The sequence below is a fragment of the Pieris napi genome, chromosome 8 (assembly GCF_905475465.1).
Source record: "Pieris napi chromosome 8, ilPieNapi1.2, whole genome shotgun sequence".
Classification (NCBI taxonomy): domain Eukaryota; kingdom Metazoa; phylum Arthropoda; class Insecta; order Lepidoptera; family Pieridae; genus Pieris; species Pieris napi.
The window spans coordinates 3569418-3591305 of NC_062241.1; the positions used below are offsets into that span (position 1 = coordinate 3569418).

The 21888-nt window shown below is 32.6% G+C and overlaps 1 protein-coding gene across 1 annotated transcript in view; it reads right to left on the bottom strand.

Annotated features, from left to right (window-relative positions):
• The window catches only part of LOC125051530 (protein mini spindles), a 41697-nt gene that overhangs the window by 4390 nt on the left and 15419 nt on the right, over positions 1–21888 (bottom strand). The window contains exons 15-34 of the mRNA XM_047651911.1: positions 21534–21692; positions 20205–20424; positions 19652–19831; positions 18134–18303; positions 17535–17699; positions 17029–17149; positions 16065–16182; positions 10617–10854; positions 10095–10230; positions 9171–9367; positions 8216–8350; positions 7641–7732; positions 6967–7131; positions 5556–5688; positions 4921–5103; positions 4247–4428; positions 3383–3613; positions 2523–2646; positions 1361–1558; positions 89–242 (exon numbers count right to left, since the gene is read on the bottom strand). Coding sequence (XP_047507867.1) covers positions 89–242; positions 1361–1558; positions 2523–2646; positions 3383–3613; positions 4247–4428; positions 4921–5103; positions 5556–5688; positions 6967–7131; positions 7641–7732; positions 8216–8350; positions 9171–9367; positions 10095–10230; positions 10617–10854; positions 16065–16182; positions 17029–17149; positions 17535–17699; positions 18134–18303; positions 19652–19831; positions 20205–20424; positions 21534–21692 — 3301 coding nt within the window. The remainder of the gene's footprint in view (positions 1–88; positions 243–1360; positions 1559–2522; positions 2647–3382; positions 3614–4246; positions 4429–4920; positions 5104–5555; positions 5689–6966; positions 7132–7640; positions 7733–8215; positions 8351–9170; positions 9368–10094; positions 10231–10616; positions 10855–16064; positions 16183–17028; positions 17150–17534; positions 17700–18133; positions 18304–19651; positions 19832–20204; positions 20425–21533; positions 21693–21888) is intronic.

Here is a 21888-nt window from a genome sequence, read left to right on the forward strand (position 1 = left end):
AAACTTTTATTAATTAAGGAAACTGATTAAAAAATCACGATTGATGATCTAATCTCTAGTTTTTTGAAGTAGGTTAAAAAGGACATACCAATATGCTCAGGTTTTAAGTCTGGCTTGTAAATTTTGTGAGTTCGCATCTTTCGCTGCTCAGCCACTTCCGCTAAACCACATTCCACATAGTTTCGGAAGTAGAAGGACGATCCGGCCATAAATGTCCAAATATCCACTTCCGGGTGACGTTCCTAGAAATATGTATTTATTATTATAAATGTTATATAGATGCTATAATTTTCACATTGATCAAAAATGAAACTAAAAATGTTAAAGTTAAATAAATTAATTTATGTAAAATACTTTTAAATTATCTTAATTCCCAAATAAGAAATAATTAAAAGGCAACGTGAAATAGACAAACTTTTTTTTTATCGAAGTTTAATGACAGTTAATTTATTTATTCATTTACAGTATATATGCCAAACAATAGATTGTGACTAAAGGTCCATTTAGATGGGGAGAGTTTCTCGCACGTTTTGGGGCTAGAAATCGTACGCGACTATCGCCAGCAATAATCGCCATAGCATTATCGTATCAAAATGTTTACCTACAGATAAGAACTAAATTCTCGCCTACGATTATATCATACGAGATTCGCCAGTGATTTATCGCTAGGCGATAATTTCCTGCGTCTGTTTACACATCGACATTTTAGTAAGAAGATTCTTACTTACGAGAAACTTGACTAGTATATACACGATCTCGTATGACATTTTTTTATGTTCATACGAGTATCGTACAAATCGGTTTGAACCGTTTTGAGTGCGAGATGTTTCATTTGAGTTTAATAGGGGTAGGGTTCTCAAAAATGTCACAAAAATCCTTTTAATTTTGGGGTTGCTTTTAATATTAAGTTTATTTGACTTACGAGAGTTTGTGGAACAATGAAAAAGAAAATTATAAAAACCCACTTTTAACACAAAATCGTTTTTCCGTTTTCGTTTAATTAATTCATGTACTAAGAATTAAAACACCCTCAAGCACTGCACTCATGGTAGCAACTTATGGTAGATTATTGCTTTTGAAATTCTGTTTACACAATAAACTTTCCTTTGCGAAAGTGGAAGAGCGAGAGGTAGAAGAGAATGTTTAGACAAAGAAACTTTTTTATATTCTTTCAATAATCGTACATTCGAGACTAGAAACTCTATCTAAATGGGCCTTAACTCATCAGAAATACTATCTGGGTTGTCTGGAAGAAACAGCTTTTAGCAGAAGACCGCCCATTATTTGTCTTGTTTCGTGTTATTATCTGAAAACTTCCATTGCAAGTAAAACAAATAAAATCAATAGCCAACAAACTCACTCGTAAATCGTAAAGCTGAGATAATGCCTCCTTATTGGTGTCCTTGGAGCCGATCCTCTTCAATATGATCCCCAACTCCTCGTGTACGGACCTGGGCAATCGTCCAGCGGTGAGGGCACTGTTGCCCACATTCACGCCTAGGCTCTGAAGACCGTTCACGTCAGACTCCTTTTTATCTTCCATTTTTATTTGTTGTTGCTGAAGATGACATGTTATATTATGAGTAAGTTTATTAGGTAATCTTTAGTTTATCTTCGAGAAACCTATTCTCGTGGCTTGAGTTGTACCCTAGACAAAATCAAATTGGTTGCTGATTTTTTGCTTTTACATATTTTTGTTATTTTTTTTAATTTATAATACTAGAAATGTAATTGTTTTATTTTATCTCACACACTGTTTTATTGTATTTTTTTATATTATTTTTATTACTCTTTAATGTATAATATTCTACGGTTTCGATATTTGTAAATACCTATGTGAAGAACATGTATACTAACTTTTTTAGTATAGTAGTTTTATTCTATGAGTACATTGTCTTCACATATAATTATTTAACTAATGTAAACAAAATATTGTAAACCTATATTAAAAGGTGGAGTTTCTTGCCCATTCTTCTCCACACGAAATTACCTTTTGGAAGGGGCAACTAGAATCTTCTTTGTATTTTGTTTGACGTTTAAAAGTGCCATTTTAGGTGGTCTAATTGAAATAAATGATTTGATTGATTGATTGATTGAGAGTGCGACTTCCATCCCGTAACTTCGAACCCCGAATGGATTTTTTGAATGTGTTTTTTTTATTATTTAATACTCATCAGTACGATGAAGGTAAACATCGTGAGGAAACCGGCATGCCTTGGATCCAAGTAGTCAATGGCTATGTCAGGCACAGAAGGCTGATTACTACTACATAAACCACAAACCAGGGGTTGTTGCGTTACTGATCTATTTCATGAAACATAATTTTGACTAATACTTCTGAAAAAAAAATTCTGAAATAATTTTAACTGCGCACACACAAACACAACTATATTTAAATCAGGTTGATCCTAAAAAAAGTAACGAGAAAGCTATAGCTTTTAATTTGTCCAATTGTGTTTCCGTCAGTGCTTTTGTTCAAATAATATATATATTTAAATACGATTTATATATTTTTTTAATACCTTCAATATTTTATGTAAATAGGGATACAAATCCGACTCGTGAATATCTGGTATAAGTGTGAGATGGTTCATTATGGACGCTCCCTTTGTTTTCACGAGCGTGTGTACTAGAGTTTTCACTGTCCTGTAAAAAACATTAAATATAAGAACATCTCGTCATGCTCAGTTCGTAAGCTTTAGATAAAGTTGGCAACAATTTTGAACACATGATAAATGTAAGAAATATCACGAAAACAAAGTACAGTTTTCACTTGTTTTTTCATTGTATGTAAACCTATTAGATCTACAAAAACCGTATTTTTGAATGTTAATAAAAGTTTTTTATGAATGCTTAGTAACTTAACGGTTACAATTGTGTGTAACTTAACTAATCTATAATGCGTAATAATAGACTATTTGACAACATGAAAAACTGTTATTGAAATTAATATGTAAAAAATATGGGTTTAAATATCAACGGTATTTAAAATAACTTGTAAATAATCATTCGGCTTGTCCAAAATTAAAATAATTTATTTTAATACGTCACGTAACATAAAAACAGTAACAGGTTAGTCGAATCGACGATGACGTACCACTAAAGAAAGTCTTCATAGAATTAAATAATATATAATTGTTCCACAGTGACTTATGAAAAATATGTTTTCAAAATCTTGGCTATTTCTTATAAACAAGTACCATCCCGAACACAATATAGACTTTTGGACGCAATTTCGATTTATTTTTATTTCAATTTTTGGTCACGTGGTACAAAATGTATTTTAAATTATTACGCATTCTAGATTTTTCTATAATAAATAACGATAAATGATCTGACTTGAACCAGATATTGATGTGATGGTGATATTGCCATAACATACCTATAAGGCGTATCACTGGTAACTTGGGCGTTCTTCTTCCAATAACTATTAGGAAATGCTTTGTAGAAGAGATGTATTTTGTATAAGACGGTGTCGCAATCAATAGAATTGATATCCCACGATGGTATCATTTTCAGAGTCTTCCAGAAGCATTTGAGAAGTAATTCTTGGTACCGGGTATAGGCGGGGTCCGATTCTGCTATAGAATCTTGTAGAAGTGACACCAGCGCGCTGAAAATTACAATATTTTGTATGTTAATGGAAATATACTTAACATTAAACACTAAAAACTTTTTCACTATTTAATTATATCGTTTGTATAGCATTTGAATACCCAGCCTGTGTCGTGTCGGTTGCTTATTACATTTATATATAATGACTGTAGTACCCTTAATAGAATATTGGTAGGTACGTATTTAGATTACAAATTTTCAACGTATTTTAAAAGACTCCTAACTTTAGAGTAGTGTTTCCCAACGAGGGCCCCCCGCCCCGCAGGGGGGCAATTAGTTCTTATACCAAAATTTATTAAAATTATTTTGAATTTTTTTTTTTTCTTTATATTTTTATGTTTTGAAATGTATTTACTGTGTTTTAGTCGGCGGCAAAAAATCCTTGAAACCCACTTTTGTGTTTACTTCACAGCTATACCCAATAGTTAAAATTACATAATAGAAACTAGGTCAATATTTAATTCATAGTACCCCATTTTGAATTTGTGTTAGGAAATAACTGAATGAAGCAATTGTTACACCTGTAAAAAATTTACTTTCTTTTCTTACGTTACTAATCTTAAAATTTTTTATGCAGAATCATTTTTTTTTACTACATATCGAAACATAATAACTGCAATAAAATGGTTACCATAGCAACGCAGTATGCGGCGAGTGTTCTAGCACGCACACGCACAGATTGTTGAGAATTCGTGTGAAGCGATCGCTGTCTGCGCCGTGAGTGCCTTCCGTCAGTACGAGGAGGAGCTCACTTATCACCGAACGAAGGGCCGCTTCGTTCACTTGCATGCCGCATCCGGATGTCTCGTAAAACTAATCAGATCAATTCGGTTTATCAAGTATTACGTAACGAATTTGGGGGGGGGGGGGGGGGGGGGATGGAATTACGCGTTATTGTTAATATTATTTTCGACTTTCCAGTGTTTTAACCACATAATGGTAACTTAGATATAATGAGTCACTAGGTGGTCACAACGTTTTACTATACTTGGGTACAGAAAAACGTTACGGCGCGTTACATGGGGGGGTCAATTATCTCCAAAAATTGCATGACGTAATACTTGAACGGTCCCTTAATTATATGGTTTAAAAAATAATTATAAATTCTATGTTTGCATTCGTTTTAATAATGATAAACTATCTCCTTGTCAGAAAGTAAGTTGAGTTTTGGCTAATGGAACAATGATGCAGTCAATCAAAAATATTAGATACAATAAAAATAGATAAAACTGGCCTAAATTATTATTTTAATACCTTAAATAAAAAAAAAGTTGAATGGAGAAAAAATAAGGCAGGCATAATTACCGTGGTAAGTGTCCGTGCCAGGCACTTAAAGGCGATGGGCGTATTTTCGGACGCGGGCGTAGTACGTAGACGTCTCAACTGCGTACTGATCGCGGTAATGAGTCGAGATTCGTGAGCCGCAAATGCCGCGCCACGCCCAGACTCCAATGCGGACGATATTAGGGATAACGCCCTATATGCCGCCTGGAAAAATGTTTAGTATTGACCAAGGCATATATGTATATTTCATAGGTAAATAATGTGAGTTCACTATGTTTTTTAGATTATAGAGATTTCAGATAGTATCGAAGAGACTTACATCTTGAAAATCAAACACGTATTATAAATATATACTATGTGTATTGTGTATCTATGAACATATTATCGTTCTTATGGGTTCTTATGGCAGAAGAGAATCGAAAATCGAAAAGCGAAAATCTGTTGTTACGCATATTTTCCACGTGTTATAAGCTGTGGATGCGTTTTGCCTTCAAAGAATAGTTTTTTTTTAAAGATATAACGTATATTTCCCTTGAAGATATTGAAACATGATTCTCCAAATTTTAATAAAATTCAAATTAATTAAAGTTCAATTATTTCAACTTTTCCTTTAAAATATACACATTTTAATGCAAGTTATACAAGTATTTCCTTACGTTTAGGTCCGGGCTAGCAATGGAGTGAACGGTGTTCGCGATCTGCGAGTCGTCAACGGCAGTGACCAAAGGCTGTGTGGAGGCTAATGTATGTGCCTTGACTGGCTGCCTGGGGGACATCGCTACCACCGAACTGGAATTTATGAAATGTATCTTAAAAATACTGTGTTAAATAAAAAAAACATTAGAGGCGCTACAACCTCTTTTAGGTCTTGGCCTCAGATTTCTGAATCTGTTTCATGATCATTTTTTAAATATAATAGGCAAGTAGGTCAGCCTCCAGTGCCACACGCCGTCGACTTTTTGGGTCTAAGACATGTCGGTTTCCTCACGATGTTTTCCTTCACCGTTCGAGCAAATGTTAAATGCGCACATAGAAAGAAAGTCCATTGGTGCACAGCCGGGGATCGAACCTACGACCTCAGGTATGAGAGTCGCACGCTGAAGCCACTAGGCCAACACTGCTCAAAAATACTCTATTACCTAATATAATAATTTATTGCTTTAACAAAAACTCGATACCTCTATTTAAGCAAAATTGTTGTCGCTTGTTATGAGAGAGATTCAGTGTGAAAAATTACAGCCAATTTATTTTAATATGTTGTACTATATCCATATATTTCTTGTTCATGTTAGTATGAGTGTCCTACACCACAGAAGAGATTGCATTGTGTAAAATATAGTTTACAGGGTTTTATTAAATATATAAATGAAATTATTTGCTTTCATCTCATTCAGCTTTTAACTTTGTTTCTTCTGTGCTAATTTTAATATAATTGTTAAGACTTTAAGGAGTTTCTTTTTCTTCCTACTGCATATAGTCTGATTTTTAATTCCGTAGAATTCTGACTAATTTAAGTTTATTCGATATATTGTTAGTGATATTGAAATATTTGTTATGTTTGTATTAGGTCACTTGAGTAAGTAAATATTTAGAATTACCTTTTTGTAGGTAAAATCTAAAAAATTCGTAGCGTTTTTTTTATTGACCTCAAATAAGTCAAATTTGTCCCTTTTTGGTGGAGAACTTTTTTAGTAGCAACATGTCAGAATTCTATGGAATTAAAAATCAGAGTATAGTCTAGAAACTTTTATTGCACTGTGTTCGCCTCACGCGCACCTATAATTTATATAAAACCTGTTTAATTTCAGTTAAAGAAATATAACGATGTTCTTAAAGGTAAGCGCGCATGTGCCACGGTTATTCAGTTTGCTTATTCTGTGGTTACCGAACGTCCGGAGTAGGGAAGTAGTCGTACTACACGTTTGAATAAGACATTCTTAATTGGAATAGAAATTAAAATAAACGTGAATTATTAAAAATTTAGACGAAGGCCCAGCGTTGTATGTATGGTTGAGGAAAACAGGCATGCCTCAATTAGTTAGTTTAGGACGTTTTTTTAATAATTACCTTGGGGCACACGTAGTAGTGACCATTCTCACAGGTTCCTCGAGGAACTTCAGATCTATATCCGGAATATCCGGCCTTCGTAGAACCGGCTTCTCCGCGTCCAGTCGCGCTATGAAATCTGGGTCTAATCCAAACGGCCCGGTTATCGTTCGTGGCTCCTCATGACTGCAAAAGTAAGTGGGCTAAGTAATTTTTTTTTATCTCTTTTTTTCTTTATTATATTAAATATAAAGGAGATTGAAATAGCATTTTCAATATGGATACCATAACATTGAAATACTATTCAGTGGTACTGAAGACTTTTAAAACCATTTCAAATTATTCATAGTCAATATCATTCTATATATTACTTGTTTGTTAAGTGATAACTTTAAAAAGTCAAAATTAATTCATCATTCCAAAAACCACGAGTAGACGTACATTTTTATATAAATATACATAGAAAAATTAATAATTATTTACAGGTTACACTATAACCCTTTTTAATACAGATTACTCTCAATCAACTGTAAAATGTCATTTTAAGTTTATTTAAATTTAATATAGTGGTATTTTTTTACCATGGTTACAAACACGGTCATCAGTAGACATTTCTAAAACGTCGTAACCGCACCTATATAGATACTAGATGTATTTAATACAAACACAAAATTCTTAAAATATCTGTATCTTACTGTACGACAGGTGGTGGAAGTTGCTCCTCAGGTTCTTCATCTTCATAGTCATCTCCTGGTGTTGCCTCTACAGCGATCTCTTCCTGAATTTCCTTTTGAAAAAAAAACATTTTAATTCAAATTGTATATATATATACTACACAAAGCTATCAGATTCAGAAAACAAAATTATTTAAATAATTGTTCTGTATCGTAATATTTGTTATAAGGTCTTCTTAGTTCTTACTTCAAACAATTCGTTCGTATACAATGTATGAAAATCTTTAGCAGCGCTCGCTGATTTTGAACTAACCACGACCATAAAAATTTTCTAATTCAAATATCTGAAAAAACGCTAATAGTCCGGTCAATCTAGACCAAAAAATGAGAGTGAAGGTACATAAAGTCCCAACAAGCTGAAAATCTGTAAAACATCATTATAAATAATATTTAAAACTTCCCCATCATTCCCGTTATATATGTACCTTCGAATGTCTAAATTGACCGGAGTATAAATTGTTGCAAAAACCAGTACATTAAGTACGTTTTAATATTAGATATACACCAAAACAAAATTATGTTATAGAATTCTTTACCTCAGGTGCTTGTTGTAATATGGGTTTTCCGCAGGCCGAAAGCGGTACCACCATCGACCGACGAGCTTCTGCGCTGCGAGTTTTACTAGCGCGTTTTATTCGCTCTTCTAGAAGTGATAGATCCTTGTCTGATATCTGAAAGTGCATAAGTTAAAATGTTATTATAATTTTCTATACTATAAAAACATTAAATCTTAATAGAATAAATTAATATAGTCTCGTAATTCAATATGTATAATGTATATTTGCGTCATACAATATTTTGATCACATAACGAAATTCAAAGATTACAGAAAAATCATTGTAAATAAAACTAAAGCTAAATTATATAATATAACACTGCTCGGAAATTACTTATTGTAATGTAATGGCGAGTGTAGTATCAGTTTTCCTAAACATCACAAAAAAAAATTGATTACTAATTTAATTCCGCTTGTTTATTGAAAATGTTATGCAATCATTATCCAAACAATTTTTTACTTCACCACAGCATTCAGATCTATTTATCTATCTTCGAATGTCATCAAACTCAAAATATCTTTATTCATGTAGGTAAACAAGTACACTTACGAATTGTCAAGTTAAATTAATTGTAAATTTACATTAACTACCAGTTCGCAAGTCAAGGGCGTAGAGCGGGTAAGAAGAACTGATAAGAAACTTTCCGCCACTCTTTTTAATCGCCAAGTATTGTCATACAAATTGTTTGAACTGGAGCAAATCAATCCCAAGGATTAGGATCATTTAAGTATTCCTCAAATTTATAAAAAACTTAACCGATTAATTTTCGTTTAACGAGGGCTTTGAATTTATTTAGTGATAATTCTCTAATTTCGCTTGGAAGTTTGTTGTAAAAACGAATACAACATCTTTATACGAAGACCGATACTAATTATTTAGTAAATTAATTTAATACTTGGTTGCAAGTAGTATATATTAATTTATAAAATCATACCTGTCCAATAGTCTTATAGATCTTCTCTCCGTCAAGGAAATAGGCGGTAGTGACGCAGTTCAGTGCGGCCGAACGCACGGCGTTATCTCTGTCCCCGATTAGCCTTGCCATTTCCCTTAAGGCCGCGCCCCCACCACCCCCAGACATCACCGTGGATCCGTATGTTTCTAGTAAATGGTTTATGCAATCCAGGCACTCTGTAAAGTTTTATATGTGGTAAAAGTCGGGGAAATTCGTAACGAAGTTGGGGGGGGGGGGGGCTTTTGTAAAACGATGCGGGGCGGGGATTGAAGTACGCGTTATTGTTAATATTATTTTCGACTTTCCAGTTATTTACACCACATAATGGTACTTGATACTTGGGTACAGAAATTATGTACGTAAACTAAATTTAAAACATGTATAAGTTCGAAAGCATCAATCTGGCAATATCATGAGCGTAGAATTACAGTAACTTAACAGTTAAAACATTGGAATTTTTAAATTAAATTTAAGTATAATATGAAATAAATTCTATAAATTGCATTTCCAAATTCAAATTAATTTCAATTTGTTGCCTCCTTTATAATAATGTAAAAATGTAACAAAAATACAACTGTCTCGTCTTGAGCGCTGACCAATATGTCAAAACCTTATATAGACAAAACGGTTGACAGCAACAAAGAATTAAGTTTGATTGACGTTCTAGAATATCTACATATAAGGCCCGTAGCCTTATATGTAGATACCCACTAGAAAAAGTAAGTACTATATCCTTAAAAACTTAACAATATTTAATGTTCTATCTGTTCAATTGATCAAATATACTGCGCTAAAATCATGCCATACGTACAACTGCGTTTTACAGTAATCACAGCGAAATATTTGGTTTGTGAAAATTGGTCCTTCGAGCCGAATTTTTTTATAGATTGAATTTAAACTAACCGGCTCTTTGTCTAGCGTTTTTAGACTTCAATCCCTCCATCAAGTAGCCAAATAGTTTCGTTACTGAGTAAACAATGCAAATCTGTCTGAAGAGATCCTTAACGCCATTACGTACTGTATCTTTAGGGTCACCAACCTGAAATTATCAATTTATATGAAAATAATATTTTACAGCTATTATATTAAAAGTATATCTAATATATAAAATTATCGTGTCACAATGTTCGTTCCCATACTCCTCCGAAACGGCTCGACCGATTCTTATGAAATATTTTATGCATATTCAGTAAGTCTTAGAATCGGCTACTATCTATCTTTCAAACCCCTAAGTGATAACAAAAATACATGCAACCCCTAATTTTCACCCCTCTACGATCAACCCCTATTTTTTATTATAGTAGATAGTTATTTTTATTGAACTAAAAAAATGTTTCCTACAAATAATATACATGGCAAAACAACGTTTGCTGGGTCAGCTACTATACTATATAAAAGCATTTATTATAATTGCAAAATATATACCTTTAGAACAAGATATGGTATGAAGCAATTTGCCTCATATTCCGCCATTGTGTAATCACTATCAATTAGGTACTGAAATACTTGGCTTATGTACTCTAAGCCCTTGAGAATCACTGAAGGGTTAGTGTCAAAGAACCTTAGTGTCAACCACTTGAGTACTAAATCGAGATTAGCAGTCAGCGCTGATCCATTTTCGTGAAGGTCTTCAGAGAGAGATTCTATTGCTTTTAAGTGATACCTGTAAAGAAAATGGTATAATAAACTAAAAACACCCTTAAAAATTAGTCTATGTCCAATTAATTGCACTGTTAAACCTTAAGTACTGTCTGTCTCTTTTAATCGTAGCGTCAAAACAATTTGACAGAAAGAGACGAAAGATACTTGGGTCATTCCACGTCAAATCGACCAATAGTTGGACTCGACCCCTTTCGATTTGGATAAATTTTGGTCAGAAGTTTTCTTTTATCCTATAACGAAGTTCTGCCAAAGGAAAAAAATTAAAAATTTTTTTTTCAAAAGTTATGCAAAATCCAAAATTTCACTATTTTCCATATTTTTTAAATTTATGTTTCAAAAATCTCGAAAACTATTGCAATTAAAAAAATCGCTTATGGTAAACTTCAAAGGGGATACTTGGGGCTATTAAAAAAAAAATTTCCAAAAAAAAATTTTGAAAAATCTCCAATTTGTGAAATTTTGAATTTTTGAAAATTGTCAAAATTGACCGTCGACAATAAATTTTTGGCTCAAATTTTTTTGTGTACTACCTTGTACCAATCTTAAAAGATCCTGAAATTTTTGGAACTGTGTTTTTTGTTTTTTCAAAAATATGAATTTTTGAAATTTGTTAAAAAAAAAATTTTTCTTAATTTTTTTTTTTTTAATCAGTTTGGCAAATCGCGTAATTTTGATATTTTGAACAGTTGAAATTTCATTTAGTGGCATAATGATGAGAAAAAAAACATTAATGATATTTGTTTATTATTGGTTATTAATTTATTTAATAGGGCTTTTTACGTGCAAGTTTACTTGACATTCTGTTACGAAAAATTTTTTTTCTTCAATTCTTCAGTTACTGTTGTTGCTCCTTTTCTTTTTCTTAACCTGAAAAATGATAATATGACTTAAATCTTTAAACCCAAACTTAAAAATAGATAAAGTACTAACACAGAAATTTCAGATTTTTACCTGCTTTTAATATATGGTTCTTCAACGAACTCGTAGATATCTGTATTTTTTAACCGGAAGTCCTTTCCTTCCTCAGATGAGGATGAGGTTTTTACTCTCATCACATCACTTGAAATGGGAATAGCGGCATGACAATTTCGGATTCCTTGTACTGGCAGAGCATTTTTAAATCTCTGGTTAAGTTTTTTTTGAGTACGCTGAATCTGCTCATTTGAAACAAAGTCACAATTGATTCCGTGAACATTTTCTTTTGCCCATTGGAATAGCTCATCAGGTGTTTGAATTTGGTCGTCAGCTTTAGATTGGAGGTTGGCTCTGTCAACCTTCCGTTTTAATGTTCCGCCTAAACCATCACTTGGACCTTTTCCATGTGAAGTTGCAAAATAATGCCATTCCGCTGGTATTTGAAAATCTTCCTCATGATGCAGCAAGTTCAGCAAATTGTACCGATTTTTATATTGAGATGCTGCACCATCCGAAAAATAAATTATTTTAGAAATGTCTGGGATTTTATTTTTCAGAAACGATGTCAGTACTTCCTGGAAACTATAAACTGCTGTTGTATTATGCGTCAAGTTGTCTGAAATGATTATCAAATTTAGAGGTACTATATTGTCGACATTTTCATCAATGGATCTATAATAGCAAGCAAATGGATGGATTGTCGCTTGACTATTATTCCAATAAGCTCCTTGGACACTGTTTTGAAGTAAAAATGAGTAATTTTCTGAGAAGTCAGCAACAACAAGTACTTGTCCAACTTCGAGATTATTTTTCGTAGTTTGAAAAAATTCAGCCTGTTGACGAGCAATAAAATCATGCTGAAGGAATTTTGGAATAGATTCTACCAAATTATCAACGAAATCATCAGTTGATTTCACAATCGTTTCCAAAGAACATCGATCTACTTGAGTCCATTGTTTATACGTTATTTCATCTACAAAGTTATCATTGCAAATATTTTCGATCGTTCTTCTTAATTTGGTCGAGCCAGGACAGTTACTACAGGTTCCCAAATAGCAGTCACTCGTAGGCCGAGGACAAATAACCATTTTCAAGCAATCTCGATATGAAGAAAACGGTTGACTTTCATCGCTACATTTTAATTTGTCAAGTTTTGCACCATGAAATGACAGTTTAAAATTTTCGTGAATGAGACAGACACAAACTACGTGAGTGCCAGATGAACCTGCTAGAACACATTCAGGGGGTCTCAGACTAGCAAATTTTGAAAAACTGACTTTTTCAAATGGGTATTTCTGCTTGAACAATTGATAAATTTCATTTAAATTACCCAAAATCAGCCGTTTTTGTTTTGGAACCCGTTGACCATTCTCATGAATAGATTTAAATTCTTTTTTACCTGGTAACTCTCTACTTACATCTTGATTTCGATAAAATTGTTGAATTTTCTCTTCAGTAGTTTTTAATAATGAATGACCTTTGTTTCTTTGTGGAGTGAATAGAATGCCATCTTCACTGACTTTTTGTTTTACTTTTTTCACCATGTATGTAGATGCTTCAAAAACATCAACAATTTTTTCTGTTGACCAACTTAAAGGCAAAACAGATAAAATCTGTAATTTTTCACTCACTTTGCTGCAGTTATTAAATTTTTCTTTTAGCTGATTTATTATTTCTTTTCCGGTTAATTCAGGAGTATCGTCAATGTTCAATTGTTTATTTTTAAATGTGTCAGAATCATTTTCCATAAGATGTTCAAAGCATGATTGCAGTTTCGATGTCATCTCATGATATTTCCGTTGAGCGTATGTTTTTGATCGATCGAAATCTTTTTTTTTTACAGGAGATAAATTAAAAATTTTGGCAATAGAATTAAGGCGATCTAGATGTATTTCAGTAGGTGTAAAAGTTTCACCGGTTGAGCTGCACATTTCAGATGTTGAAGTTGTCACATTTGACAACTGCAAGTTCTCAGATAAATTAGAGGACATTTTTTCGTCCACCAGGCTTTGAATTAATATTGGAGTTCCTACTTGGTCAGGTGTTTCGGATGGTTTTGATGATTTGGAAACGGAATCTTCAGAGACACTCTCAACTAGTTGACTTTCTTCGACATTCACAGTTTTTTCAAATATTTCAACTTCATTTTGATGTTCTGGTAATTCACTATAGACTCTTTTAGTACACGAAATGCATAGTTTACTTCCCGGTATAATGGAAGGTAACCTAATCTTACACTGTTCGAACAATTTTAAACTGACTGGTCTCAAAGATTTACGAACTATACTGTCATGAAGTTTAAAGGGATCAGCACAAGATTTTTGATTTGAAGTATATTTGATACGATACTGTTTGTCATGTTGAGAGCAAATAAAACTAACATCTGTACCACTTCTAGAATTCAGAGTAATCTGATCTTCGTCAGAAAAATCTTTGCAATTAATAAATTTTTCTTCAGAGCATATTTCATTCTTAAATAATCCAATCGAACACTTTTTATTTTCCATCACTAATCTCTTATTTTTTCTGCACTCAAAATTTTAACTAGATAATGTCCTCAAATTAAACACTTGATAAGATAATTGTTATAAGTTTAGAATTTGAAGAAAGAGTTATTTCTAGACACTTAGAATGATGACTGTCTTCGAAATAAAAATCAGAAAGGTTAACTTTATCTTACACGTAAAGATTCAAACGTCACGCCACAGATGTCACCACTTCTTCTACTTTAACATCAAATGATAATACAGGTGTCAGTATCATTTTATAAGTGTTTGCGTTGTCGTATAAACACTATATAACACTATATATATAATAATAAAACTTGTATGATCTCAACGATGTATATAATTCGTAAAAAATAAACCGCGGCGTCGGCAGCGAGTTGCACGTGTGTCGCTTAAGAAATCGTGGGCCGTACTGGTGGCGGAGCGCGCTGTGGAATGCGCGTGCCTCGCCCCCCGCCTGCCGCGGAGAACAATAGACTCGGTCTATACGTAGAAGTTGGTAAGTACATTTTTAATAATTTAATTTTATAATTTATTTTGGTAATTTCTATTTCAGCTACCAATGACGACGAGGACGCCACAATTTTTTTTACGAGTTTTATTTTGAAAATGATCCCAAAAAATGTCATTAATGTTTTTTTTCTCATCATTATGCCACTAAATGAAATTTCAACTGTTCAAAATATCAAAATTACGCGATTAGCCAAACTGAATAAAAAAAAAAAAAATTAAGAAAAAATTTTTTTTTTACAAATTTCAAAAATTCATATTTTTGAAAAAACAAAAAACACAATTCCAAAAATTTCAGGATCTTTTAAGATTGGTACAAGGTAGTACACAAAAAAATTTGAGCCAAAAATTTATTGTCGACGGTCAATTTTGACAATTTTCAAAAATTCAAAATTTCACAAATTGGAGATTTTTCAAAATTTTTTTTTGGAATTTTTTTTTTTAATAGCCCCAAGTATCCCCTTTGAAGTTTACCATAAGCGATTTTTTTAATTGCAATAGTTTTCGAGATTTTTGAAACATAAATTTAAAAAATATGGAAAATAGTGAAATTTTGGATTTTGCATAACTTTTGAAAAAAATTTTTTTAATTTTTTTCCTTTGGCAGAACTTCGTTATAGGATAAAAGAAAACTTCTGACCAAAATTTATCCAAATCGAAAGGGGTCGAGTCCAACTATTGGTCGATTTGACGTGGAATGACCCACTTAAGTTATGTGCAATTAGACTGATTTAGTTGTTATGAATCTGGGGCTAAGTAAACTTTTAATAGAATGTATTCTGTTGTTTATTTTAATTGAAGGTCATTATTATCTGTATTAACTGTTATATGCATGTATGTCACACTGCACAGAAACACTTCAAAACAGGGACAGATTTGTAGAATTATAGAATTTAAATAACTTGAAACATACTTAAATTTTAAATGAAAAGCTTTAAACTATATATATTTTAGTATTGTCTTTTATTGACATTTAAAGAAAACACTTTTTTAACGGATTGAAGTTATGTATTATTATAGTATAATATATATGTATATAGTCGATACCAACTCCGGGGAAATAAATACAGATAATACAACTTTTTCTACAGCTTTATATATACATTTATTTGACATTCAACACCTTTTGTATTCAGTCACCGTGACCACGCACGCTGTAAAGCACGCGAAACGTCAGTTAAATTTAAATTTATGTAAAATATTTGTAAATTTATAATAATACATAACTTCAATCCGGTAAAAAAGTGTTTTCTTTAAACATATATTTTTCAATGTATACCTAAAATCGTTGTGGAACATATTCGCAATAAGTTGCTTGTTTAATCCGGCACTGTTCATTTGATCTTTCAATAAGTCAAAGAATTCCTCTCGCGGCGTCGTGAAATTCCATTTCAATACTGTAAATGAATAAATATTTGTGTATTTAACTTATATTTCAATCTAGGACGAAGTTGTATGTGTAACAAGAATTTCGACGTCTATTGTCAAAGTCGCTTAAGCAATCAGGTAACGTAGCAAAAAGGTGTTTTTGTTTCAAAGTTCGGAATATTCTCGTGTCCAGTTTATGTTTACACCACAAATAAACGCAGGCTGCAATTTCCCCGTACCAGACTATCTAAAGTTAGTAATTCTTTTTTGGGAAAAGGGATACTTTTCTTTAATGAAAAGGCTCTTTTATCTCTGCCTTTTAATAAATTTAAGAAATGTATTAAGAAAAGCTATGTAAAAAGGCTTACTATAAAGTTAACGATTATCTAGTTAATATAAGGGCCTGGGACTAGTGCTAGACAGGCTACTTCTAATTAATTTGCGATATTTGTTTTAAAATAAGTGTTGTTTGATAATTTGCTATTTTAAAAGAGTACCGAGAGTTTTTTACGGCGGCTCTTTCTCTCGGCCTACACCCTCTACCGATGAGTAGGGATGTCTACCGATTAAAATTTAATGACGTGGAATAAGTTATAACTGCATCTTATATTCCATAATAAACATATTTTTTCTTAAATGTTAACTTTTTTTTGTATACAAAAAAAATAAATAAAATTCATTCGAACTTATTACAAAAATATATATCCCAAAACACGTAATTATAAACAATAAAAGCTTTTTCCTTCCTTATTTAACTAAAGAACTAACTGACGGATGCACCAAATCTTTCAGTCTTAGGTAAGTTACAATCTAGGTTTAAACACCGTCAATACTGAATTCAAAATATAGATTTTCATAATCAGCGTGGACTTTACCTTTTAATTTCTGATCATCAACAATCCTCTGGTTCTTAGCATTATTGTTGGGTAAAAGCGGTGTGCAATCGTCATCCTCTTTCTTCCCACGATTTGATGCCGACGATGGCTTTACCGTGCTCTAGAACAAAAATTCATTTAACATTTCTTTTAATTGACATTATGTACAGCACTTCCAAGTTATATTAATAGGTTGCAATTGGTTTATATAGTAATAATAATTATTAAAAAACTGTAATAAACTAATAAATAAAATTCTACAATTAAAAAAAAAACGGCTGAAAGAATAGTTTCGCCCAAGACTTGTTTTTTTAACGCGTATATAAAATATACCAATTATTTTAATAAATGTGGCCCCAATTTATTAGCTTAACTGTGAACTACTGGTTCAAGTAGAAAACTTCTCCTTATTTCTCAATTTATCAAGGAAAGCTTCGGACAATATAAAATCATGATACAACAAAATAAGCAAAAACGCACTAAGCAAGTTAACAGGACATTCTTACCTTGGCTTTGGTGAGAGTCCCTTTCTTCTCAACTTCTTTCTTAGCGCCAGCGGATTTCAATGCTCGTGGGTCACTCTTCCCCTTTTCCTTAGTTGGTAAAGGTTGTACTGGCAAGTTGGGCCTCGCTTTCTCTAATGCCGCTTGAACAACTGATTTCGATCCCGGCTATAAACAAAAATATTTCATACTATAAAAACTAATTTTTATTGCGATAAATATTGATTATTACCAAAAAAAATAAAAGATATTAAAGAATAACTTTACAATTCAAATAAAAATATATTAAGATTCACGTTTATATAATATGGATTCGCGATAAACATCGACAAATCAATTGAACTAACCAATAATTACTTTCATATATCTCTGTTAAAAATATTGCTTCTACTAAATATCGCAATGAGCATTAGAAATTGATGATTTCATGTCTCTTTATAATGGATAATGTTTTTAAACTCTTGATAATTTTTATATTTTATTCACGTTATCAGTAATTTTAAAACATTAAATATTAATTTCCTATGCAACTAGCGCCATCTTAGCTTAGCACCATCTGTTCCTAACTCTTGAAACCACTAAGAATAGTATACAAATATTACCTTGAGTTTATCGACTTGTTTGTGCATGGCGTCGTATCCGAGGTGCAACATAAAAGGCAGTACGCACTCTGCGGCGGCCTTCCGGACGTCCGCGGCGCGATCTTCTATACACGCGAATAATATTGGTATGCATACAGAGAGCTCTTCTCGGGGGAATGATTTTGGTGGTACTGGAAAAAATCATAACATTTAGCATAAGTTATTGCTTTTGGTTTACTCAAGTTACGTAAATAATGTAATAAATTCGCGTTTACATCCTTCAAAGTTGTTTTATTAATAATTCCTAATTAAGGCTGAAAATGGTAATAAACAAAAAATACTAGTAATATTGTGAAAAAGCGTGGGGCGCCGCTCTGTGCCATATTTTTCGTCTATCTAAATTAGGAATTATTTTTCACTTTTTAGTTTGATGTGCTTTAAAAGCGTGTTTTATAGTTTTTTTAAACTATATTTATGTTCCACTTTTTAGTCCTAGCAGCAATACGTGTTGTCTCAATTTAATCGTATTGTTTTGAGGACTTAAATTTTTTTTTATTGTTTTTTCGAGATAAACCTATGAAATTATTATATTGTCGCTGATTCTTTATAAGTGTACAAAGTTTGAATTAAATCTGTCTGTTTAAAGTGGGTCAAAATCGAGTCTGAAGGAGTCGGTTACATACATACATAATACAAAGCGTGTAAAAACATTTCGCATGTTTTTTCGTCGCAATTGCTTGACGCCAGCACTAGAACGATGTTACTATCATTATTAATTGAAACATGCAATACACAGTGGCGTAACAATAGGCGGGGCTGGCAAAATTCCACGAGCCCCGTCCCAAGAGGGCCCTGCCCAAGAGATATTATGTTCTATGCAAGTCTCCAGTACGTATTGGGCCAGAGTGGGGACTACAGACCATTACCTATCGCCTAAGAGAGGAGGCCTTTGACAGACATATACAACATGTAATTGAGTATTCTGAAAAAGTTCATTAAACTGAGTACAACGTGACGATTTTTACTGATAGGGCCCCATCAAAAGAATTTGCCACGGGCCCCAGATGGTATGGTGCGATACCAACCATTTTATCAGATTTTGCCTTTATTGAAAGAGTGATTTATTAGCGTATTTAGTAGCGTAGCGTAGTAGCTTTAAAATAAATGTAACGTAAACGGAATTGTATCATTCTGAAATACCGAGTGTTTTAAATATTCATTCTTTTGTCTCATTTGGGAAATGATATGACAAAATATCAATCATTATCAAATCAAAATATCAAATAGAATATGAATGAATAGTTAACAATTTTTTCAAAAGCCTTCTAACAAAACATAACATTTTCGAAAAAAAGGCATTTAATAGGGTACGTGGCAACGCGCTTAAAAAACTCTAGATAAAGCCCGAGAAGTTAGCACTAAAAAAAAATTTTTGTTCTTCCCCGACCCTACGACGTACTACGTAATTTCTTATCTTTTACGACCTACTTTAACTTAATTGTAACAAATGTAGAGTTATAAATATCTAAATCAACTTACAATTAGGCAACTTATCAGCCATCCACTGGAACAAGGAAGCTCTGAGCACTGGAGATCCGTTTTTCAAAGCATCAAATACCATTTCGCCATCAAAGGCGACCGCGTACCCGGCTTGTCCGCACCAAACGTCCACGCACGATATCGCGGACGTACGAATCCATTGCTTACTATCACCGAAAGCTGAAAATAATTTGTAACATTAGTTAAAGAATTTTTTTTAAACATCATTGTAAATCTCTCTTTCTAGTTGAAATACAATTTAAAAATTAAAATTTACGTTGTAGTTTTCAAAACAAATCCCTTTGGACGAAGGAAAATATAAACATTGTAGGGAAACCACCTAATAAATCTCCAAGTCGATGTATTTTAGAGGTTCTAAATTCCAGACATCAAGATTTCTTTGAAAGATTTGTTTTTTATACCAATAAATAATTTACAACTTGTTATAGTTAAATGTTCATCTACATATAATTTATTCAGAATTGCCATTATTTTGATGTAGAATAGAAATTAATGTTATTATTGGGATAAAATAACAGTATATAAATCTCACCTTGAAAAAATCCTGGAAAAAAAGTCCTTACGTGCTGTTTGCACTTCGGACCCATAGCTGTTGCAATTAATTCACAAATCTGCAGTGCGCATTGGGCCAGCTTCGAATTAGAGTCCAATAACCTCGCATTGAGGGCTGAAGGCAATTCTCCCAAACTTGGTTTGATAGGTGATGAATTCGAGATTATTGCCTTTAATTTTTCTAGGGCTTCGTTTCGAACCTTGAAAAATTTGGATTTTTTATTTATTTATTTTTTTATGATTGGACAATTCACATCAATTGATCTAGTCCCATGCTAAGCTGGTGAAGCTTGTGTTATGGGTACTAGGCAACGGATATACATACATATTATACATAGATATACCTAACACATATAAATACATAGATATACCTTACACATATAAATACATATTTAAACACCCAAGACCTAAGCACAACACCAAATGCTCATCACATCGATGTTTGTCTCAGCCGGGGATCGAACCCGGGACCCATGGATTCGCAGTCAGGGGTACTAACCACTAGACCAACGGGCCGTCATAAATTGCTGAGTATTAAGATCAGTCATGACTGTATCGGACAAGACAAGGTCAAAATATACTTGATGTATTGTCTTTGATTAACATAACTTATGTTCATTTGAATAAAACACTATTTTGACCGGATTGAAGTTATGTATTATTATAAATTTACAACTATTTAACATAATTTTAAATTTATCCGACGTTTCGCGAACCTTTTTGACCAGGCCCATTTATCAATTTCAATACGACTCTGAACATCTGAGTCTATACATACATTTTAATCGTTAGTGAATGTATCCATTTTATTAAGTGTTTTACGGCGAGTGATAATTACGTTCCTTTTCATCAGAAACAGTTAAAACGCACAAGAAAAGATAGCATTTTTTTTTTTTAAAGGTTTACTAAACCCGCTATTAGTAGGCAGTGATGCCAGCTAAAGAATGAAATAAAGTACCTAATTAAAGATAATTCGATATATTGTTCGTGATATTGAAATATTTCTTATTATTGTATTAGATCACTTGAGTAAGTAAATATTTATTTACCTTTTTGTAGGTAAAACCTAAAACATACGTAGCATTTTTTTATTGCCCTCAAATAAGTCAAATTTGTCCCTTTTTCGGTGGGGAACAACAAGTAGCAATACTTAGGAAATGTCAGAATTCTACGGAATTAAAAATCAGAGTATAATAACTGAATAATTAGAAGTTTTGTTCGTTTGAAGGGTTATATTACGGGACTGTCCGGTCATGTAGTTTCATATGAAAACACAATTTCTACTTTTTTGTATTCTGAAAAGACTTACCTTCCAATTTTTATCAGCAATTTCTGCCACCAGCGCATCAGTGATGAGCGGTGCTAGGTCTGTTCTAGCACGCGTGTCCTCCACTACGGGGGGTTCATCTTCCGTCGCGTCTTCATATGTCTCACCCCAATCGTCACCCATTGACCCTTTGCTTGCGGACTGCAAATTACAAACATTTAAATATTAATCATTTGTTGATTTAAATTTGTGTCCGTCTCATTTTTTATATTAAAGTTAATGTTTTGTATTTTATAATCTATTTCGCAATTACCTTTAAACTAAGAGTAAGATTCACGAAAGAGACTTAGCTCATAGGACATAGATAATAGATTTTTGACGAACAGAAGTAAGATTG